Raw genomic sequence first — 25,442 nt, 5'->3', positions numbered from 1 at the left:
GGTGCAGGTGTACACACACAAAGTTGTTCATCGGCTTGCTAAGATAAACCAGTTATGCCCATAGCATGCAAAAAGATACCTTTTTAGAGTTACTCTAATATGGAACAGTGTAGAGATCTGACATCTTACCGCACAGAAGATTACCATTTATAACTCAAAGGTGCCGTGATGGGATAGAGTTTACCACCAAAATAAATGACACTGACATTTTCAGGCAGTCATTGTTCAACCCTCCACTTTAAATGCCATGGAAGGATATGGGTTACTTACTTGCCAAGAGAAGATACAAATTTGTTCATGGAGGCTAGCAGGCCCATTCCACTCCCCAGAAACTCTGCAGCCTTCAGGTCCTGGTCGATCGGCCCTCGCACACTCTTAAAGTACTGAGACAGCTTGTCCACTACCCCCACACTCACAACATAGCTGTGAAAGGAGATACACCCAAGGATTAGCAAAGTATGTATAACCTTTTGCAGATACTGGATTTTTTTCAGGTCATTTGCTTTTAGCACTAGACACTCCAGTATCACTATCGATGGTGGAAAACAAGGACCTACTAACTGACCTCCAACACATTATTTTTTTACTATTTTTAACATCTGATACACACAGACACAAACTGTACATGCGGCAAATATCTCACATGCAATGTATACACAAAGAAAGGCGCAAGGTCTTCTGCTACTCTAAGATTTCTTTTCTTGCCCTATACATGAAATTATGTAACGCTAGTTCACCTTTATCTGCGGGGTAACTTATATTCGTTGCTGTCAGAAATGAGTATTTAGGGATATCACGTAAATGGACGAAAGTTTCAAACTACAGTATTTTGAAAATATTACAGCTTGAAACGACTGTCCGTCCAGTTGATATCCCTTAATACCGTGTTGGTAATCACAACGAATATAGGTTACCCAGTGGATAAAGGTGAACTAGCGTTACTTATAACCCAGCAGATATTATGAACATTTTTTACTGATATTGATGATGAAATCTTCTTCAACCTGCACATGTCTTTTCTCTACGGTAGCTGTCCTTGGTGCTGAAAATGATCCCCATGCATTGGCAGACTATTAACAGTTAATTGTTGTACATTTCTACTTTCTTCCTGGCCTATGATAATCATTTAGGTCTTCTTGACTTGACTTGACTTGACATGCAGCTGTACTTATCAAGTGTTGACTTTGTAGGTAGACTTTCATTTTCTACATTATTCTCAAAGTTTACCAAAGATACACGGACATTCGTTAAACAATACATGTAGTTTCCCAGACCTTAACCCACAGTTCTCTGCTATACAGTTAACGCTCTGATATACGGTTAAATTGATTTTAACAGCTTTTGTTTTCTCTGTCAGCATAAAAAAAACAAGAGTCCTCTTGCAAGGGGTCATTCAAAACTGAGTAATAAGAGATTTCTGCTACTACATCCTCTTTTGATATGATTTTCAGTTGAGTGATATTCTAAAAAAGAAAGAAGAAAATTTATCCTTTTTCCCCTTTTGCTGTGTAATGTGAATATGCAGCAAAATGTTACTAGATTTACTAGCAAAATAATCTGCACAAAAAGTCTTTGTGAAGCGATAGCATCAGATCCTAAACTTTGTCACAGATAAAAGGGGAAAACAACGTAAAGGTTAGATTACAGATCAGATAAAACCTTGACATTCAAAGTGTTACTATTATGGTTCAGTCTATGCAGCTAGACAGAACAATTGCAGCCCAATCATACCAAAATATCAGATTTCTCTGCTGTTTATTTCTGTCTGGGGTCAAGGTACTTCAGGTTTGGACATCGCAGGTGTTGGAATACCGGGTACAGCTCACAGATATACACTGTATTGAGATATTTATAGACATACATGTACATGTATGAGTGTATTCTTACACTATCTTTCTCAAATTTTGTCACAATTAAAAGCTTACAGCACAGATATTATTAAAAGACGTTAGCAGTAACATGTATGATTCGAAGGAGCTGGCAGGTAAACATGCCCTTACACTGTCACAAGGTGGTGCCAACACAAACAGCTGATCAGAGCGGCCAGGTCCTCACATAGCCCCAGGGTCACGTCTTCAACAATATTTCTGTGTTTTGACTTTGTAGGGGAAATGAGGTTCTGGGGTCAGGAGGCAACAAAGTCGACAAGACCTTTAGAAGTCGTACACATCGACATAATTTGTGTTGGTTTTGTATATAGGATAGTTGAAATAGTTTGGAGTGGGACCAAACACACACGCAGCACGCCAACTGATTTACACAACACCATCCTTGTTGGGGCAACCTGGACTGCGACCAACAATAAGGGATTTGGGGAGCTTGATATATTGGTAAGGTTCAAAGGCAATGCTTTGGAGTATAGTTTAGATAAACTTCTGTTGTTCAAGGTGGAGATACTGATACAGGGTTGCCGTACTGTAAATTCATTTTAAGTTCACAGCATTTAAATTTTATGATGGTGCTGTATCTTTGAGTTTGTGGTTGAAACAATGATAACACAATGAAAGGCAGAACATATTTTTTCAGGGTGATGAATTTCCTGTGAGAGGTCACAGGAAAACTGCGCACTTAAAGACAAAGGAAAAATTTCAATATTTACAGTGCACTGTAATGGTAAGGAACCAGACCAGGAAAGTAGAAATGTTTATGCAATTTTGTTTCCAGGACTAGATTTTCTATCATTATCCCAGCAAACCAATGCTCACTACTTTGTCTGTTTTGATATCATTTTAACCAATCTTCATATGAGTCAGATCATTGTGCTTTAATGACTAATTGTTTCTAGATCATTGAAACAGGAAACCCTGGCAGTGTTATTCCTGTTCTTGGATGATTTACAACAAATTTGTGTCACATCGGAATGTCAGATCAAGGAGTCTTTAATCTCCTTGGTCAGTTCTAGCTGTATACAAACCACTGTTAATTTGTATTGTTATCATATCATTGCTATCATATTTTCTACAAATCCTAATCGATAACATCTTTGGTTACGACTCAGAAACATTGTAGATATCATAGAAACTAGTAGTAACTATAAACTATAACACTGCCAAATGCAGGGAATACCTTACAACAAATGAGAGGAAAGAAAACAAGAAACGATTAGCAAACTCTCCTGCCATAATTCCCACAGAAAAATATATTTCTGAAGAAAGGACTGTATACTTTTCTATGTGTGATATCATCATTCACAAGTATATCAAAATTCTTCCATTCTTGAATATTTCAACACAGTGACAAAGAAAAACTACCTTGTTCAGTTTCCATATACATGCAAGTATTTCTAAAAAATAGTTCTCATTACTAATCATGATCAAAATTCTTTCATTTCTTAATATTCTCGAAAGTAGAAATTTCCATATCAGATATATGATTTGACTCTACACACAGTAAGGCCTTTATGTGGTCTGGAAGCGGGCTGACACCTCCAGCCTTATTTGTAGTTGACTGTGACAAAGTCCAGACCAAGTTCCAAGTTCCTTATCAAGGTATTAACCAAACTTCCTACAACTCTCACACTGCAGCGGTAGGTCTTGGCTGACGGTTTGTTTAGGCTGCTACCACCAGGAATTTTCGGAGCTGACACCCTGACACAAAGCATGTCCATTAGATGGAATGTGCCACAGATGCATTAGTTTATGGGTTACAAATAGCTGCTGATAGCCCATGGCACAATTCAAACCCATATCTGTCAGCTGGTGGGCCAGGGGAACACTAGTCACATTTTCTGGCAACAAAGATTTCTTTTTGTTGTTGTGCCATGCTACTTCAGTCTGTAGAAACATAATGTCTTTGGGATGTGTATAACGCCAATGTATAACGATAATTGCAATGAACTAAGTATAGTAGATTGAAAAACACAGAATCTAGTATGAGCTTATTATTAGGCCTGTGGTTATGCTATATTATAGTAAACTGTAAACATTGGATGGATTTGGTAAGAATAGAATTGTACAGTCCTTACTGTGCCTTAATGTTCTTACTAGACATATGGCAATAACGTGTGAATTGAAGAGTGAGAATTGGCAAATTGTCCAATCCTAAAAAACAGCTACAAACAACGCAGTATTCTGTCAATTGTAGCAGAGATATGAAAAGAAAATGTTAAACTCCACTGATTTTTTTCAAATCTTTAATTGCACCAAGGAAATGCAAATCATGAATATGCTTGGCTTTTTTCCTTCAAGTCAAAAGTTAACTTTAACAAGAGAATAAGAAATCAAATGAAAACCAACTTCTTTCTTTCACAAAAGAAAAGGAAAAATCAACCTTTCTGTGGAGCAAAACGTATGTACCAATATTTTGTTCGTGGTAACAAAAAAACACACTTTATCGAGAACGGGGAGCTAGAAACACAGCGCTGGATTACTTTTGCCAAAGTAGCCAGTGGAAGCTGTGACGCACGCAGCTAATGGATGTTTGTATAAGACCTCTTACCACAGGCCATTACCTGGCTGCTCCAAAGGGCACCACTAAAAGCTACTTGTGTGTCCTGTAGGCACTATTCCAGTTGCTAAGTTGCTCCTGATGAGCACTTTTTCCAACGTTGTGCATCAACCTCGTGTAGCTCTAAATCTGTCTGGATGCACTGGAGTTTGTCGAGCTGTTGTTCAGCACCACGGACAGCGCCTTGTGTGTTCTGTCTGTTGCAGTGTCTGAGTATCTGAAGCCAATCCAAACTGCCACCATTTTTTTTAGAATGCTTAAGCTAGGATAATCTTGTTTTCTGTATGAACCCAGAGCAAGTTAATATAAACACGATGATGGTGGGTTTATGATACACATGCTGACAGGCTGTACAAATAATCTTACCATTAACGGATACTGTTCAAATATTATTGACAGCCACTCACTGACTGACCATGTAGGTAAGTGATCGTGGTTCAGGCTTTAAAGTTGTGTGAATTGCTTTCCAAGTAGGGGTGCTCTTAAGCTTTTCATATGGCGAGCCACGTGGCGAGGCCGCAGGTTATCCCGGCACGCACTCAAGCTTTTAGTACATCCAGTCCAATCTCCACTCAGCCCCAGCGTACCTGGCATGTTAGCTTACTTCCACCGCGTGGGTACACCGCACCACATCAGAGGTGCATCTCCTGCTCATATTAGCTGGCCCATCTTACTAAAGTGACTCAAATCTGTCTCCAACTAAGAGAAATTTTCAAACTTTCTGCCCAGACTGCTAAGACCTTTAGGAAGCACACCTGCCCATCCTGTCTGTATGACTTCATCCCTGCCGTTCCTCCACTCTGGTGTCCTTCCTTCCAATGAAAAACCTTTTACTCTGCAGATAGGCTGGCTAAGCCCCCCATCTCATCCTCCATATCTGTGCGCATCCGAGTCCATTTTTATTTCAGTCACGAGGACACGGCTAAAAGCACCTTTCAGATGGAATATGTCTGCGCACATAAGTTGGCCTGCCAGGCCATTTAGAACCCATTTTTCTTTCAAAGCCATTTGGATCACATATGGCAGCCTAGCAACATGGGGGCGAGAAATCAGTAAGCATGTCTTGCAACGTGAGGTGAGCAAACACTGACACAAGCTACAAATGTAGTTCATTCCATTTGAAACTGTTTATATAATGCTGGGTTTCTTTAACTTAGATATTTGTATGCTTTGAATTTTAAGATAAATGTATCTAGGTAGTGATGGATAACACAATCTTTTCGTAGATCTAAATTTGGTGCTACACCAAAGTGTATAGTCCCCCACAAAATATCTTTAAACAAAGTCTGCCAGTGCTCATAGCACTGTAACAAAGGTTGAATATTAGAGACAGTATAATATAAAGTAGTTCTTTGGAAATACTCTAAAACTCCCCATTTATAATCAGTGCACCAGTGTGGTGCTGGTGTGTTTGCTACTGAAAAGTTAGGTTGATGGTTAAAACACCTCAGACATCTGATACAGACTAAAGAGCATGTTGTAGCAAGTCAAAAGATATATTATATATATAGATATACATAAACAGATTAAACTATACTGACATGCTCAGAAACATTCACTTTGCTGTTAGTTGACCTGAAAATGAATCTAGTCAAAATCAGTAGTAACTTCCCACAAGTAACTTCCTACCTAGTTAAGCTTGACCCCCAGGTTAAGTAGTTGGAGGGACAAGGTAGACTCAAAGATAGAGAGCTAAAGTCCACAAGTAAAATCCAGTTATGTCATGCATTTTCACAGATAATGCATTCTGTATTATTTCTGAACTGCATAAAAAGATGCTTGTGACATTTGTGGCAAATACGACCTACAGTGCATTTTATATTCATAGGAATTCAATTCAGATATCTCTTCCATTCAAGCTGTTGTACAATGTGCACCTATAAGAGGACATTTTAACTTTGAAACACAGCTGCAAATATGTAAAGTTTTGATGTGGCTGTAAAATGATTTTCAGCTAGTGCTTACAGATTACTGGTTAGTGGTTGAAGCTCTTGTCACTCATTACCCATTGATGTAAAATCAGAAAAATCCCTGGTGTATTATGCTAAATTCAACTAAGGACCAGTTATGCTTTATGTTGAGTTAGGGCGGTCCAGTTACAAAGTGCATAGAATCAAAATACCAGAGTATGCCTTAATGAAAAGAGGCATGCAGGCCTCTTATTAGCATAAAATCATGCTAAATTTGCTTTTGCCACATAAGTGACCCTCTACAGTACATAGCAGGTACCAGCATTGGTTTAGCTTACAAGAGTACAGAGAATCAATAACTATCATAGCCGGTCTAAGATTCGTAATTGCATTGCAGATGAGCCATACATGTATGTGGGTAGGGAAAAAGATCTTTCTACAACAACTTAAACCAAAGTTGAGTGATCACACTCTTGATATAGTAAGATATAAAGTACACAATGTAGCTTATAAAAGTCAGAACAAAAGATAGATTCTTGCACTCAAACCTAATCTTTTGAAGTTCTGCAGTCTCCTAAAGATATGAGGTATGTTTTCAGGCTCACTTGCACTGGTTTCTTTTGGTTGAATTTTGCAAGAAAACAAGGTAGCAGTATAACTGTAATTAAGCAGCTTACCTGACAAGGTCATATCCTCGGCCAATCAGACTGTCCAGGTCAGTCCCAGTGGAGGCTGTCTTGTTGGCCTGCCTGCTGGTGTAATGGCTGGCCAGACAGTCCAGAATGGTGGACAAGGTCTGCATCAGGCTCGTGGCTACAGGGTCGCTGGGCAGCTGGACACGCACTCCTCCGCTGGTGGTCAGTGGGCTGGACACTTCAGGCAGCAGGGTCTGGAATCATGGTGCATTCATATCAATATTTCATACATCAAACTAACTTTCTTGGGGTGCACTCAAGAAGCATTCCTTACAGAACTCCTTACCAAGACATCTCCCATGGAAAGTTGCCTGTGTTGGTAGCCATGATCTCCAGGTTGAGTGAGTTATCACTTCAGCCACTCACCAGCAATGTAGGAGACACTTCCCATCATTAGCTTTATGCCACCACACAATCATGCCTCGTAAGTGGCGACTTCAAGAGGCAGATGCATCCGGGACAGGTTAGCCACGAGGAACACCCTCATCAGGTAAGATCCCATAGATAGCCCATCCTGGTTGGTTGGTTGGGTGGTCACACCTGAAGTGTTCTTCACTTCTTCGTCCATGCTGTGTAACGGTACACGAACGCACCACCAGTCCTGCCCTGCCCTAGTGCTTGTCCCATGTTGGGATGACAGGATGAGTACAGGTTGACATCAGGATCCTGCTGACTTGCACAGTGCTGCCACCCAGTCCATGCCCCTGCTCCTGCACAGCACATACAGCTTGTACCTGGGCTGCCCCGACCACAAACTGGCCTGGTGGCCAGAAGCCTCCCAAGATATACACATTATGGAAGTAGGTAGAAATGCACGGGGATAATGTTTAAGTTTGAGTAAAAGCCTTTCAACAGACATACCAATACCCTCTCTTCCTGTCCATTAGGCAACGTGCCCCTAAGTGATGCAAGGAGAAGAAACTTCAAACAGAAATAATGCATTTTAAGTGCACAGTATCAACATTCAAATACCAAGAGTACTACAGCATGCTTTTAGCTTAATGGGTAGCACAAGTTTTAGCTAAAAGCAAATGGGGAGGAATGTAGAGCTGACTGACATATTTCTCTTCATGGATGAAAGAGTGAAATCCCAGGACACTTAAGCTAACCTGAGAGCTTTAGGATGTTATACCACCTTCTTCTGGAAAAGGGCAATCAGTCACTGGAAAGAAAAAGCATGGGGTGTCAAGAAAACTGGGCATGACAGGAAGGTATCAGTAGATACCAGACAGGCTTTGGATCACAGCAGACAATGTGACTGAAATATGAAGAGGAAGCAAGGTTCACAGCGGGTAAGTGTGAGAATTCAAAAAGTAACAAATCAGTCAACTATTCTCTCGGTTACCGTAAGAAAGGGGATGTCAGTTGAAAGCTTGTGCCATCACAGACACCCAGGTCAGATGTAAATATTTACACAAACAAGAGAGGACCGGCCCTCTTAACCTTTAAACTGTAAACATTTGTTTGTGTCAAATTCAACGTCAGGCGATGTTCAACTGAGTTTGAATAGGGGCACAGAGTGATTGTTACAATGTTGAAATCTTAGATAGTGTATGACTGGGATACTGTAGGTTGCCATTCAGAGATACAATAGTCAAGAGAATCTATAATGATAGCAACTGAGAACCTCTTTTCATGAAGAGTTGTTCAATCTCAAAAGAAGCATTCCTGAAGTTTTCTGTAGTGGAGTTTTGAAATTAGCCAAGAAATTGTTCACAAATGTGATATGGAGAGAATAGTAACATGGACGAGTTGTTGACTAAATATTCCGGGTTCTAATCCAAAGCAGGTCCCACTATTCTGTCCTTCGAAAGGCACTTTTATATACATGTACCACCATTCCACCCTGATGAAAAAAATGAATACCAAATACAAATGTACATGTATATCTAGAAAAATCTATTTTTCAAAACCACTCACAGTACAAATGTATTTATATGTGCATGTACAACTTGTGCTTCATGGCCACTTATACTCATTTGCAGTGCTGGAAATCAGTCTTTATTCAACAAACAAACAAACAAATAACTACCTTACTTTTAATAACTTCTAAAGGTATAGATATACAGAATTTTATCAACGTCATGTAGGCTGATGAGATTATTGATCAGAAACTGCAGTTTAGACAATAAGTTATCAAATCAACTTTCCCTTTTCTTGTCTCTATGGGGGGGGGGGGTATTGAATGACTTTCCCTCCCACCACACTTGTGTTTACAGTAACTTGACCACTACTAATTACTGCACAATGTCTGACAGTCATGCAACATAACTCTGGCATGGCCTTTGACCTGCATCACAGCACCAAACAGGAGGAAGGGAAACATGTTTGGCGGGAAGGAATTACTTGACACAACTTTAATTCATCACGTCCTGACAGAACCGCGGCTAATTATGTCATCTGAGACGTCACCTTTGTACAGAACAATGACATGCCATTTGTGACCTTTTGCTCCTGCTTGGAGCCTCATAGAAATCTTTTCAGGTATGAAATTGTGATTTTTGTTTGCATTGACGTTCAGATCCCCGTGGGTGGAAAGAACAAGTGCTTATCCAAACATACGCAGCAACCTGCATTCACAGCCAATAGCAGGATGTTTCTCAAGCGTGCCCAGCCTTGTGCTGTGTTTGATAGATGGTCAGGTAGACTTGTAGTGTATTGTGTACACTCAGACTGTACTTGCTGCATTGTTGCCCACAGTTTGTCAACATGATAGTGACCCAAAACTTTACTAGCATGCGGGTGTCAGATTAAGACATATCCGGGCAATCACATGAAAATGGATATCATTAAGTGTTATTTCTATTGACATACAAAACACATGTCAGCAAAACTGAGTGTATCAAATTAAACAATTATGAATCTATGCAAAAAAACTTGCAAACATGCTCAAACACAACATTAATATTGTACAATGCATTCCAAAAGATTACTTTTACTCATTGACAAGTTCTTCATAATTACTAACTCTTAAATGTTTTATTCTCTTAGGAAATAAATAAGCAGTTATATGACTTCAATGATGAGTTACACTGAAATAAGAGTTGTTTGCCTGTAGAAGGGGAGATGACACCTACCATGAGTTGATGTGATAGGGCGTCGACCACTGATGCAATCTTGTTACTCAGAAGCACGTACACGCAGTTTTCCTCCAGCCCGGTACACGCTTGTCCGTAAACAGAGGCCACCAGGTTTAAAGACCTGCAATGAAAAATCTTTAGTGATGACTTCCTTGTACATTAGATATACCAACATGTTAAAAAATGATAACAATCCTTTTTAGTGTTATTTGGTAGGGCACAGTAAACTGACAAAAAGTCACATGATAACTGCCATCAACTTTGAATATGGTCACTAGGGATCAAAAATGATTTTATTTCTGGAAAATATACTTAAAATGTACATTTAACCTGGTATAATTCTGTCAGACATAAGTTGGTAAAGGGTTTTACAATTGGGGAAAAATGCCTTGCTTGTAGTACCGCAGCACAAGTAACATATGATTGATCTGCCACCAAATCATGACACTACAGTAAAGTGCTCCACCCCTTAGGCCTGGCCAAAAACCACAGATAGGTGATACCAGGACTTTCTGTGATACATGTTCATGACTGCCATCAGAGGTGAATATGTTACTTCCAAATAGCATATGGGGATGTGTTATTTGGCAATGCACACTGAAAATCTGTTACGTTATTCATCTCTCTCTCCCTATTGAATGAGGTCTTCTTAATCTTTTTAAGCAGCACTACAGAAGGGAAGAAATCCACAAATTTTCTGGTAACGTTACATAATCTGTGAAAATAGGGTCCGAACTCTCTTAATCTAGTGGCAACAGAAGACAGGAAAAAAAACAACAATAAGGAAGGCCTGAGACGCCAGCAGGATTACCAGGTGAAACTCTAGACAAAACTGTGGCTGAGGACAAAGACTGGCAGGATGGTGTGTTTGGGCTAGACTAGGGATGGATAACTGGGGTGGGAACAGATTATGTTTGTTTAACCAGGCAGCTTGATTGACAAAGTCACATCAAGGGTCACAGAACTGGTGAAGATACACTGTCCAGTACAGCAGGGTATGAAATACTCAACTGTAACTTGAATTCCTTTAACCTGTATTTTTCATTTTGTTGGGCTTTTTTCTCTTTGGTTTACATGTGTATACGCATAACTCAAGAATTTGTGGATGGATATTGGGTATGCTACTACCTTGTTGATGTTTGCAAAATGAAGAACTAAAATTGATTATGGACCCCTGGCTGATTTCCATGGTACTGTAGCATGACTTGGTTTTGATACATCATGTTCTGGTGCAATGGTCATTCATTGGCCTCATACTTCCCAACTTTTCTGTCACAAGGTTGCAAGAGTGTACTCAATTCATAAACCTGCCATGCAATAAATAAATATGACTGCACCATCACTGAGTAACAGTATCATTATGTTACAAAGACTGACTACATATCAGTCTGAATGTTGGATGGCCTTTAATTCAACATGATTGCCATTCAAAGTGTACTTACTTGTTGGGGATAACAGGTGGCTTGCCATCTCCGTTTGTCTCTGTTAGGAACAGCAGTCGGGACAGGGATGTCATGCCCCCGCAGCTGCGCAACACCTGCTTGTCGAAGGCAGTCTGTAACCACACAGAAAGTGCCAGTGTTTTCTTTACTTGTTTACTTGGATTGATATAAAGCATAATAATCATAATTTCAAAATACCAGTTAACCTGTAGTTTTTATAAGAACATAATATGTGCATTGAAATAAACAATGTTAAAATGACAGTTTTATAAGATAATAACTTTATTGCACAACAATTGTACGAGGTACAAAGTATGGCATCTACATAACTACAGTGCTATAACTTAACTTAGGGCTTATCTAACTAATACAGGAGTTGTAGTATGGGATAAGTTTCGTACAATCATTGGAGGCTTTTACAATCATTTGGGGAATTTCTAATGTCAAAACCTTCTTTGATATATTTTCCTATATCTGCCATGCAGGGATTGTCACATGTCATTATGTATCTGAATTTGCACTTCAAGATAAGAGTACCGGTACAGATGTAATAAGGTCTGAGTTCAAAATATAGGTTACTGTTATAGGTTACTGTTGCAGATAAAGGTGAACTAGCATTCTACATCTTAGCATGAAAGTATTTTTTTCTTGAAAGTTAAAACTGTTTAGTCATTAAAATTATAGTCTCTTACTTGTTGAATAACAAAGAAAATGTTAAGTTCATTTTAATCAACCTCATGGCTTGTATTTGATACTTCTGTAGACATGAACATTAACTTCTGCTTATAGGATACAGATAGAATTTCTCTTAAACTATCCTTGATGATAGGTTAACATATAAAGAATTTACTTCTGACGGTTGGTAGTGAATACAGCATGTTAGCCTGGTTACCAAACCCCAGCCCGATCTCAAGTATCTATCGTGCGAAAGATATCTATCTGAGGTTGGGGTATGGTATCCAGGCTAACAGCATGTCTGCTGCATACAACTTACAACAGTCCCAGTAGACTTGGTTTGTTTGTAAGATGACTGTGACTAGATCTAACAGGTTTCCTGGGACTTGTTATTGTTGGTCAAGTTTTGACCCCTGGCAGGAAGGTCAAATATAGATAATCTAATGAATCTCAACAGGGCCAATTACAAACTAATGCACAGTTTGTGTGTAATCAAGATGCAGTTCTATAGCATCTTTTTTAGTAAAACTTTAGCAAAAGGATATCAACCTGATAGCAGAGGATTGGTTGGAAAAGTTGGCCTGAATGTTATTGTCCTAAAGCCGGCTTTACAATTCATGCGGACTCCGGCCGAATTTGTAGATCGGTCAGAGCTCGCCGAATTTCAACATCGCCCGAGTATCGGCTGTATTTTTCGCTGAAAATCTGCCCCCTTTACAAATGGACGGAGCCCGTCCGACGTCCGTCCAACACAACTGATTATAATTTGTTAATGAGATTGTACTATGTCTTGAACATGGACGAAGTCAGAACTGACAAACCTTGTAAAAAGCTGAATATTTGTGTAAAATTTAATAAAGAGTTGCGGGATATATGTAGGACATGAGTGGAGTGGACGAACACACTGAAAACGATAATATCAACAGGAATGTTGTGATAAACCAATCCAAAAACTACCACAAGAGCCACAAAGTGAACAGACCAGTCTTATTCAGCATAATACAATAATTTTGACAAAGCTTAACTCGGGCGAACCTCGGGCGAGCCTTGGGCGAACCTCGAGCGAAAGCCGGCAAAAGCTGTCCGAGTTTCAGACTGGAAGCCATCAGACATGAAGAATTATATATGATCTCACACATTGAAAGCTATAGCAAAAAATAAATAGGAAGTACTGTCTTGGTGTCCAATCATCTTACATTATAAAAGGTACGCAGCTTTCTTAGAAAAGTGCATACAGTAGTCTTTATTTATCTTATATTTCGGAACAAACTTCACTAAAGATGAAAACCCAAAACAAAGGCACGTGTTCAACACAGGTATTAAATTGATTAGGTGACAGTTCTGCCGGAGCCCTCCCAAGCTCCCAGCGACACCAGCACGATGCTCACCCAAAGCACGCCAAACTTCTTAAAAGTCGGACAGAATATCGTCCGGTTATTGCAGAAAGCCCGAACGAATCTGGCGCGAGGCTGAAGAGTTCGGGCAAACTCTGACCGAAGAAAAGAGAGTAAAAAACCGTCGGGTTGCTGCCCGAGTATCGGCCAAGTCTCGGCCATTGCTCGGACAAGCTCCGGTCGAGCTACAGGCAACCCATTGACGAGCTCTCCGAGCTCAACGCACGCCGCCGAGGCCTCGCTGAAATTAAGCGCAGCCGCAAGTGCCCCGCAAACGCCGGCCGAGCTGCTAAAAATCGCTCGAGGCCCGCATAGTCGCCCAAACGCCGGTCATACTCCGGCCGAAAATGTCCATTTGGAGCTCGGCAACAACTCGGCCGAGCTAAATTCTTGATTTGTAAAGGGGGCTTAAGGAAGGTAGCAGAATCTTGAAGAGCTACCAATTATTTACCGGTTGTGGACAAAGGGCCAATAAATCTGACCATCTCCACTCCCTGAAACTGTGTGTGCCAAAGCACAAACTCTCCCCTCTCAGACACTGCTGCCAGGCTGAACTTCCAGTTCAGAACCAACAGATCAAATTATTCTTGCCTACAAATTAAACAGTGTTTGACTGAGCTGCTAGCTTTTGGTAGTGGGCGAGGGTGCCATGCTCAGATAAGTCCCATAAATGAAGTTTGTGTGTCCCAAGCTGGTTAGCAACATCTCACAAAAGTGACTCTAGCACATTTACTGTAGGAAATAACTGCGTCATTCAGCAAAAAGATTACAAACTGTGAGACAATAATGTTGACATCCAGGTAATTTTATCAGACCCGTGCTGTATATTTCAAGAACAGCCTTTTGACGTTAGCTGTCTGGTAGGCATGTACTAGTATTTTTCTCTACCCTGACTTGTCCCTATCCCAACAGTACAGTTACTGCACCAAGTACAGTCTTGCCACAGATTGCCTGTGGTGAGAATGAACAGACACCCAGATCTGTAGAACCTCACTGTCCTACAAATTCCCATCCTGCCAGGTCTGGACAAGGCTGCCTTTCAAGTGACTTCATTTTATAATTTACTGTACATGTATGTAAACTATAACACACTATGTATGACACTGCATGTGAACTGTTGTAGCTGTATCTATGCAATGTAAATGCACCCACAATGTCTTAAAACAGATTGTATCAAGAAAGGTTGGAGATGGGTTGTGTTTGCAAGTTGCATGTATTGCAACAAACCATGTGGACATACATGCACATACTATGTGACCGTTTCAGTTACTGAGTTGTCTTGGTGTTGAATAAAGTCATTATTTTCAAAGCTACGAAAAAATTTATCATTTATAAGAACTATGTTTTATGGACAAGAAAATCAAACCTGACCCCCCCCCCCCCATGTGCTGGACATACTATCTGTCTTAGGCCATACCAGTACACTTCCTTGGTTCTGTATCATTTAAGAAAATGTCAAAATGAAAATAAAGGGCCAGGAGGAATACTGACCAGGGAGGTTATATCAACAATACAGCTTACTATGCAGGCTATCATTAACATCTTTCAGACAGTGGGTGAAGTTCATAAACGATATGGCCATGCTCGGGGGAGTCCTTTATGTTAAATAAACTAAAGATCATCTCTTTTCATCACTGCATCTGAACTTTTGTTCTAAACTGATTTCCACAAGGAGGGGGTGGGGAGGGGACATGCGAATAAGGTTATTGTAGGTTCAAAAAATTGCAATATGTACAATGTACTTATCGTTCCTCCAGCAAGCTTGCCTGGATAAGTATCCAGAAGAATCCTATTGATTTAAACATAAAAAGTGAGACGAAATATGTCAGTCATACCCTTTTGATACATACCCCTTTTTCCATGACCCTGCTGGCCTCCCCTAGTGTCCTGTCCAAGGCCTGGACTTTGTTCTGTTGCCATGGTCCTGTCCCCTGGTTCTGTAGATGCTTGTTAAGGTCCTTCACAATCTTCTGTATCCTGCAAAAAATTTAAACACAAACAAGAAATAAAATATCTCATACCTCAGTGTAATATGCTACTCTTACTTACTTACTCCGGCGAGCTTGCTCGGAGTCTCCACTATCAGAAAAGAAGTGTTTGCCTGTTTTGCTGCAGAACCTGAAAAAGCTGCTAGGGGCCAGATTTCCCTCTATAACTACAAATACATCAAAATCCATACAAATCACAATGTTGAGTTACAGGTGCAAGAATACATACAAACCCAAATAACGAGACCTCCCTTTGGACCTGACGCTCCTTGATAGGGCTAATGATACATATAAGAAACAACATTCTTTAATAGTTGTTGTTATAGAGCATATTCATGTGACATTGCTGTGTCTAAGGCCAGGCATTGCGTCCATATTTGTGTTTTCGGTGAAAATTTAGAGATATTCTGATACTATGAGATAACCAGCATTAAATGTCCAAAGCTTAGAAGTAGACTAGAAAAATAGATCAGGAATGTTTTAAATTGTGATCTCAATATGGTGAAACTTGTTTATTGAACTGACATCATCTTCACTGATAGCAAAACTGTTTTGCGGAACCTCTTTCAGATGAATGAGAATAGATTTGACTAGTAAAACCGCCCTTCGGAGTGACACTAGCTTTGCATCAATATAATGGTGGCTAGCTATAAATTATAGTACATTGATTGACCAGTCACATTAGATATCCGCTGCATCTGTAATGTTCAAACTGTATACATGTATTGGTCTTTTGGAGTAACGCATCAGCTTTGCAAGCATGTAGTGGTGGTTGGTAATATGATATTGAACGACCAGTCACACCTAACTCTTACATATCCTCTGTAGTATCTGTATTGTTCAACTGGTAAAACTGCCCGGTACTTGTACATGTATCTCTCCTTGTGATAGACCTCTATGCAGAACTCATAATCACCTGAACCTGCCACACAGCAAAACCTCAAGTCAATTTACATTGTCCTGACCCCTTCTCACCAAGGTCATCTACAGCAACTCCACATCATTTTGCCTTTGGTCCTCGTGCCTGTAACCTTTAACCCAGGTAGTAGCAGCACTACCCTTAGGTGCTGCTGTGAATCCCAATCTGTTTCAGGCAGGCTCAACATACAGCATCTTTATGTTATGCTAATACATTCCCTGGGTAAGAAGATAGAGGTCTTGATTTGTAGAGTTGAAACTGATTCTCCAGTGTACTTTCTGCCAACCAAGATAAGACAGTTCTCTTCAAGTATGGAACCTTTCATTTGAAGGACTGCAACCCCCTCAAATAGTACCCAAGGTTGGGTTGGCAAGAATGACCAAAATTCAAACCCTACCCTCCAGGTCCAGAGTTACTCACTTGCTACTATAGAATTGTAGAGAGTAGGGCTGGGTATCGGTACAGCGTACCGGTGCAAACCCGGTTTTTCTTATTGGACCGGTCCAGAAAAACCGGACCTAAAAAAATTAGGTGGACCGGATGTTGGACCGATTAGAAAATTAACAGATTATTCTATCAGCCATTCACACGTTTTGGCGCTTGCAGGTGGAAGAAAATAACAAGAGTGAAGTAGAGTAGAGTTTATAGTAATTTCTACCAAGTTTTACAGCCAATCGTACAGGTGCAGTTAGCGTTGTAGGATTTTAAAACGCTAGTGTAAGTCTCATACTCCACCAAACAAATTTCTATGTAGTGAAATGGACCATTGGTATGAGTCATACTGAATCAGGTCCAGGTTCAGGTCCGGACCTGGACCTAATCCTTTGGACCTGAACCGGACCTGGACCTGAATTTTCTGTACCGGTACCCAGCCCTAGTAGAGAGTATACAATTTGTTCACCTTGTGCATTTCTAGTCAGTGTATTTCTGCCTAGAAAATTAACTCAAATTCTGCCTAACTAGTTGATCTAACAACTTGACAGTAGAAACTATTGTCAATCGGCTTATACACATACTAAGGCCTGGTTTCTGAATGGCTCTGGAATAGTGTAAATAAAGAGAAAGAGTCCAAGATAGGAAAAGGAACAAAATGAAGTATCCCCAATCACATTAAAGTTATGGTTAAAACAGTAAGGAGGTTTTAAGTAGTTGAGAGTAACCTGCTGCCCCTTACAGTGTGTAGAATTATACATGTAAACTTAGCAGCATATTTGGAACACCCAATACACATCTTTCAGTAAAAAGTTTACTGACACAATATCAATTCTTGTCAACAAATAAAACTGAAGAATGCGCATGAAAAGTCGGTATATTCATACAAAAAAACATTCTTACGTAGATTTATATGGGACCAATTTTTCTGCACATTGAGTTTGGCCTTTGTGGTAATAATCTGGAAATTTAAAGTGTATGATACATACAATGTATATGACTGCAGACATGCTACTTGTATCATATGTATGTCCCTTATTCATACCAGTCTCAGTTGATGGATGGGTTGGAGAGCTGGCTACGATCCTTCCCAAGCCGTCCTGATAGAAATTTCATCTCAGTAATGACCACGGCATTGATTTCAAGGAACAGATCTGTTTCAGCCCTCACCAAAGAAGTCAACTTTACAAGCAAAAGAAGGCTAGATTTTCATCCGAGTTATTAAGAATATGGAAAATATTGATTGCTTGTCAATAAATCACGGAAAATGTTGCGGCCCGGACAGTTTACTGGCCCGGAAGAAATGGAAGTTTCATGCAGGCCATAAGCTTCCCTTCAAGTAGGTAATGTGGGAAAATAAATGTTGGGATCGACCCATGACAGGCATCTGGAATTCTGATTGTGTCCCACTGCAAGGTCAGCCCACATAGGGGCTTCTTCAGCAACTTTGTAGTCACCACAGGACCAAAGCTAAAGATACAAGACTTAGTACGACCTCCATCGGACAAGCTTCATGCTGAATTCTAGTTTACTCTTGAACCCTTTACTGTATGTAGCTGTTGAAGTAGTGCAGTCACATCCTTGTACTTTTTTATCTTTCATAGAATATTTTGTACAGAACACCTATAACTCTTCCAACAATACCCTCAACTTGTTGTGCTAAATCTATCTAAATCTATCTTATGAGTGCTCCCATCTAATTGTCACAACTGCATAACTGTTAAGACTAAAAATAACTTTTGCACATCGTCCCTACTATTCTACTACTTAATAATCTAATGGAACTGGAGAGAGTGGGCCACTTTCCCGACACAAACAATTTTCCATAGGAGAGAGCTTTCCACATTCAAGTAGTTCAAACATAAATACAACATCCCCATGTTGATTTGAGGGCTGCTAATACATGTAAAAGGAAGTACATTGTAAATGCGAAATCACACAAATCACAAAATAGAATTTTTTGCAAGTAGTCCAAAAGGCAAAACCTGGGAAGCAATATGTGACTACATACATACTAGTAATACACACTTTCATGTAGCATTGAATACAAGGCAAAACTTACAAAGTAGCAAAATTGTTAAAAGCAATTAGACTTTTGTGAATACTAAAAAATGAAAGTTGCTACTACATATCCTTAGCAAGCAAATACCATAGCCCTTATAATCACATAACAATAGAATCTGGTTCATACAACCATTAAATCTTTGTTAGAATCAAGATACTCCCCACATAGACTATAGAGTTGGGAGTGACACAAATTTGTCTAAACTGATACTATCAAATCTATAATTTTTTTTCAGTGGCAATATTCCAAGAACCAAATTGGCAAGGCAGTAAGCCAGAAGATTGAGAACAAAGAAATCACATGCCGCAGGTTAAGATTCTGACATAAATCTACGGGGGGAGAACATGCCATCATCGCCAACAATTTATGAACTATCAACTCTTGAAAAAAAATCAGTTACAAACGTTCTGATTTCTATTTGCCGACATTCGGCCCAAATGGGTACTTAGCAAATTGCATTCCCATTTAGGGTGGCATCCCGGTGATGAGCTATCCATCAAAGGGAGAGATGTCTCATTTCCAGCCATTGACGGAAGGCTTTGACAGCGCTGCATGGTGAGGGTGTGACAAAGTGCCATCAGGCACAAGGTGGATGTGCATTGTGCCACAGTGGCACAGCCATCACAAGGCACATTCTACCATCATCTAGTGCTCTTGTCATCTGTTATGTAGCCGCTACAGCCTTGAAATTGTGTGGAGAGCAAGTACTGTAAACTCATTTACTTTCACGGTGGTTTTAATTCACCATAGGAGAAAAAAGGAGGCTGTCGTTTTATCTGAAATCTGCAGTTGAAGCAACTCTGCTGTACAGTGATATGATAAAAACATGTATTCATGGTACATGTAACGTTACATGTATCGAATGAATTCATGGTGGAGTGGTCACAGCAAAAACTGACAAAATAAAATCACTGGAAAAGTTACAGTACACGTACCTGCCAGTATATCAGCACTCAGAAGGTACATGAGCCACAGAGCTTTTTAAGTAACACTTTCAACAATAGACGTTTTTGTATACATATAGAATACAACACGGTGTATTCCGTATCACCCGAGGTACCAGCCCGACCACGGGTCGGATCGCCCGTCGGCCGAAGGGTGATCCGACCCGCGGGAGGGCTGGGACCGAGGATGATGCGGAATACACCGTGTTGTATCTTATTTAGGTCATACCCACCTGAGAAAACCCATGTTTTGAAGTTGAACAAATTTGGTGCCCACGAACAAAAAGTGTTACAACAGTAATGTTCCAACGTCAGAATCCGGTATTCGAATTTTCGACTGCGCCACATTCGTCCTGCTCGAAATAGTTCAATTTATTTGAATGGAGCCCGTGTGATACAACTTAGAGCCCATCTGATACGGAAAGTTATCACCCGGTTTGGAACACCCGTACCGAACGTTTTCGCGTCACAGGTATGACATAAATTAAAGTACTACAGTCTACCATTACATGTCCATGTATAAATAAGAGATGGAGACTTGGCAGTACAAGTCAGGTAACTGCATGTATGTTCAGGTGTTTCCCATGGCTGTCTCCAGCTTTAAATTTTTTTCATCCTGAAGATTGTTTGGATGCCTGTGTTGTTGTTACAAAAATACAATCTCATCAGTTTCATATCATGAAGTTTATATCTTTTTGACAGGTGGGATAAAATATTTGTCCATCCCAACAAGCACATTTCTGTCCCAGAATGGATGGGTCCGGGAGACAGCCAGGTGTTCCACATGTACTAGTACATAAAAGGAACTGGCTTTGGTGACTTTCCACATGTTTGATTTTCAGTTCATCTTAGTGTCAGAGGCTCCCTGGAACTAGTGGAAAGCTCTGACACCATTTTTGATACAGCATGTAGGAAACATTACTGTAGCTATGACATTGCATCCCTCTCAGATAGAAACAGTTTTGTCTGAATTTGTTTGTAAACACTTAATATGAATAGCCTTCCTCCTGTTTAACACCTTTCATACTTGATAAAATCTATCAGAAATACAGTGTTTCAATTCTTAATAAGTCAATTTTACGACAACTTACTCAATATACTTACACCTGCTTTTGAACAAAATCATGCAAAGTTATTTTCTAATGTACCCTTTTTATTTAAAGATTGATTGTTGATAGATTGTAAAAAAAAACTCCCTATAGGTAACAATCTATAATAGTAAGACTAAGAATGGAAGCATAGATGAAGGTAAAAACATCCTACTCAGGAATTAACCTCCCCCTGCAGTGGGTGGTTCCAGCATGACTCAGCAAGGGGAAGGTTAAACACAGCAGCAAAATGGATCCTGTAACTCGGGAGTGCTGTGTATGTGGTGTGGTGCATTCTAAACATAGGCTGTCCTTGTCACGGAAACCATGACTGAATCCTGGCACCACCACAGCAAGGTATTGCCAGAAAATTTCTGTCAGCTGCTGAGGGCATAATTACTTGTAATATTGCAAATAAAACATTCGATGAAATGACCAAGTTGCATAAAACTGTGTGTGTGTGTGTGTGTGAATTTCAATATCTTCACTTTAAGCTTGCCTCTGAAAATGTAGATTCAGAGGTATTTCAGGGGGATCAAAAATTCCAAACATCCTTTTGCACCTTTTACTGCTCAATATCTTGGTCTCCCCTGTCCCAATGAACACCAAGGCAGGAATACTGGGATATGCATTTTGCATGTATTACTAACTACACGACTACTAGTTACTACAACTGATATGATATTCCACACTCAAAACTGTTGATAAGTCCTCCATTCTGTTCACTAACAAATGTTCATAGAACACATGTTTACAAAGATTGTGTATTCCTACATCTCCAAAACTTAGGTCACTTTTCATTTCAGCAAGGTATAGTCTTTTCCCACAGCAAATATGTCTATTGTAGATATGACATAGCAAATCCAATCATCCTCGGTGCAACACTTTATACAAACCCAAAATATCCAGCTTACCATTTTAATCTATCACTCCAGAGAGGACACCAACCGGCGAGAACAATCTCACATCCACCACTAATAAAACTAACTTAATTTTTCAATCAATACAGAGCATTCATTCCAGTGAGGGAAAATTACTGCAGCTGATTATGGTGGAGAGCTCAACCTACATTTTGTGTATGTACGTGCCGGATTCGATGCCGAACAAAGTGTGCCTGACACGTCGGTGAAAGATGATGTTGCCATCTTTGTTGCGCCACAAATAATCAGGAGCTGTGAGGAAGGGAGGCAATTTGCCGTGTGTATGCGCCGCTGTGATGACCACCATTTGTGCAAATGGGAAGTATTGATCTCAGACAGCTCACAGGAAGCAGCCAGTAATCATTGTTGATCTTACAATTTGCAACTCAACCATTTTTGTCCCAGGTTTTGTGAATTCTTAAATGTTCTATATGCTTTTGTTTCTCACAGCTGCTGAGCGACTTGAGAAGCAAGAACCTTTATCACATATATTGCTGAAACAACTTGTGCGATATCCTCGCAGAATACAAAAACAAAAGTAATTTCTAAAAGTAAAAAAGTCAAGTCTACAATCATGTACTTGAGGGGGGCGAATTGTCACATTCATTACCTTCTCTTATCTGACTTTAATCTGGGAAGATTCAAGAAAAAGTTCTGCATTTTGTTTCACACTTGAAATGTTACTACTGCAAAATGACACAGTACATGTATATCATTGATACTAGATGATAAAACAGACTCCTATTGTAGATCTTAGATCTTTATTTTGCATACCAATAAGAGTTAGGTCTCTATCTACATAATAAACTTAGTATGTCCTTAAGGCTTCTTTGTGGAACAGTTGGTAAAGTTGAAGACTGAAAAACTGAAAGTAGTCCCACATCCTTGTACAGGCCGTAGAAGCAGTGGGTAATCAATCCGCTGTGTCTTGACACTTGCATGATACTAAAGCCCATCCCTCTCCTTTTATCATCTTTTACCTTCCCAACAGATACTCATTTACACCTGGGTGGCCTGAGAAAGTGCCTTTCTGAAGACACAACACCTGAGTTGCCAGGAACAAAACCTGTGACTTTTTATCCAGTGTCCCCTAGCTTTAATATCACTTGGCCATCAACACCACAATATCGTTAATGTCCTTTATTTCCTGCCAAAAATGTATCTTCTGACAAAAATGACAGGGCCGGTACTAAAGCAATGCATCAAAATAGACACCCCATAGATTAGAGAGAAACACGCTGCCTTTATGCACTTGCAGGTGAACATCAAAGTCATCCCTACTTTCTCCTGAAGAAGATCAACATTTATCTGCAATCGATCAAAGGTTAGAAACCTAATTTGATCCAGGATTGCTATTCAAATTAGAAGCTGTAGAGTTATGGCTTATGTCTCCCTAATCTGGTTACCTGGGCTGAGTATCAAATTGTCCCAGATTCAGTACGGATGATAAGAAATTTCCAACTTATTATCTACCCAAAACAACAGGCAATAAGCACTGCAAACAGCGCCAAGGTGCCACATCTTACACATAGCATCATATTGGTGTTCCGTGAACACTTTCTATGGAGTCTAATGAAATTTGTCAACTCAGAAACTCTTTCACATTTGGTATGGCTGTTTGTAAACTACAGATTATTTTCTTGTGTCGTTGTGTATAGGGTGAAAGAAAATGACAGAGAACGCGGTGTAGGAAAGACTGTGGACTGGTGTCATATTCTGTGTTATGTGAAATTCAATGGTTTCTATCAAGTCTAGATGGAATTTGTCATCTCAGTGAAACTATTTCAGATTTGGTGCAGTTGTGTGTGATTGACTGAACTACAAATTATTTTGTCAGTGTATAAGTGTAAGGTAGATAAAAAAATTGACAGAGCATGTGATAGTGGGTTGACCATGAATAGGTGTCATGTTGGTGTTCTGAGAACCCTTCCTATTAACTCAATGATATTTGTCAAGCATTTTATTTTATTCCCCTGAAACACTTTCACTTCAGGTGTGATTGTGTGTGAACTATGGATCATCGTTTTCTGTCCTTGTGTATGATGGAAAATGAAGGAGCTTGTTACGGTGAGCTGCCCATGGACTGGTGTCAGAAGAGGTAGCAGCACCAAACAACCAGACAGTGTGAAGGAGTGATGACCTCAGAGCAGGGTGCAATCAATGGGGGCCAGCAAATAAAATCAGGTAATAAAGTCTGGACCTGAGATGGTAACTAGATTTGTTGCCTGGGTAATATGATTTGCAATAGGAAATTTACTGTAGGACAGAAGCGGAATCATTTTCCCCCTGGCAGCCGTCAGCTTTTCCGATACAAATGTGTTTGCCCCCATTGACCTGCCAATAACCTTTTGTCATGGTCTGCCGCGAGGATCCAACAAAATCAATGTTAGACACCATCCCAGGAACTTCGCCGGTATGACAACACTTAAACCTGACTGACAACTTCGTCTTGAAGTGTCAGGAACATGATTCTTTGTTTTCCAACAATATATAATAATAGCTTGTCATACATTTACATGTAGCAACTGGCTGTAAATTTTCAGGTATTGCAAGTTTTTGTGAGTTTGCAAAATTTGGGCTGCAGCATATACAGTGTGTTAAATCATTGTGTGACAGCATCTGACTCTTAAGTTTTGGTTGGATTTGGAAGACAATGCTATGTTCATGATAGCTTACGTAAAAAGAAGTTTGCAAATTCTGTTGTTTTTTTGTATGAACTTTCGAATGTGTTTGCAGTGTACAAAACTCTTGTGTGATAGCATCCTTTTAAGTCTGAGCTGGAAGACAATGTTGTGTCAGAAAGACAATGTAAGAAAAAGAAGAGAAATCTAAATAAATTTTCACTTCCAGCCGCTGTGACAGAGTGTGGTCGATGTAACAAAGACTACTTACTTTGCTCTGTGTGTGGAGTCGGGGTTCGGTAACTTGCCACCGTGGACGCTCTCGTACTCTCGTCCCCTGCAGACAAACGAGGCCACGTACACCGCAATTAATTAAGCCATCCATCTGACATTGTGCAGCTGATTGAAAATATTGATCAGATTGATTTTTCAAGACTTAATTAGCTCTATTGATCTGCCTAATCATGACACAAGGCGCTGAAATTGGCTTATTTGTTCCCGCAGACATTTTCGCCAAGACAGATTGCCTGACGGACAGGTCGGAGGCCCGAGGAATCAGGATGGATCAGCTCGACCAATTTCCTGCACATCTGATCGATGGCAAGTTTAAAGGCTGCTAATGTGCCTGCAGAGAAATCAGCCAGCCGTGGCTGCTCCAATGAATGGGCCAATCATGGCCACAAACATTTCCTTTCTCTATTCACTTAAGGTACAGTCACACACGTCCCTTACCATTCTTTGTGTCGTAGAGGTTTCAGCACGGCCATGACAGAAACGACCGTCGACAAGGATCCCTGACAACCTTGTGCAACAACCTTCTACA

At 40.0% G+C, this 25,442-nt stretch overlaps 1 protein-coding gene across 1 annotated transcript in view; it reads right to left on the bottom strand.

The window, feature by feature from the left end:
• LOC118408955 (S phase cyclin A-associated protein in the endoplasmic reticulum-like) overlaps positions 1–25,442 on the bottom strand; it is a 62,056-nt gene that overhangs the window by 22,353 nt on the left and 14,261 nt on the right. Inside the window, exons 21-26 of the mRNA XM_035809826.1 lie at positions 24,891–24,956; positions 15,493–15,619; positions 11,574–11,686; positions 10,129–10,252; positions 7,034–7,245; positions 271–423 (exon numbers count right to left, since the gene is read on the bottom strand). Of these exons, the coding sequence (XP_035665719.1) occupies positions 271–423; positions 7,034–7,245; positions 10,129–10,252; positions 11,574–11,686; positions 15,493–15,619; positions 24,891–24,956 (795 nt within the window). The remainder of the gene's footprint in view (positions 1–270; positions 424–7,033; positions 7,246–10,128; positions 10,253–11,573; positions 11,687–15,492; positions 15,620–24,890; positions 24,957–25,442) is intronic.

This window comes from Branchiostoma floridae, chromosome 2 (assembly GCF_000003815.2).
Source record: "Branchiostoma floridae strain S238N-H82 chromosome 2, Bfl_VNyyK, whole genome shotgun sequence".
NCBI lineage: Eukaryota > Metazoa > Chordata > Leptocardii > Amphioxiformes > Branchiostomatidae > Branchiostoma > Branchiostoma floridae.
This window is presented reverse-complemented; position numbering and strand designations above follow the sequence as displayed.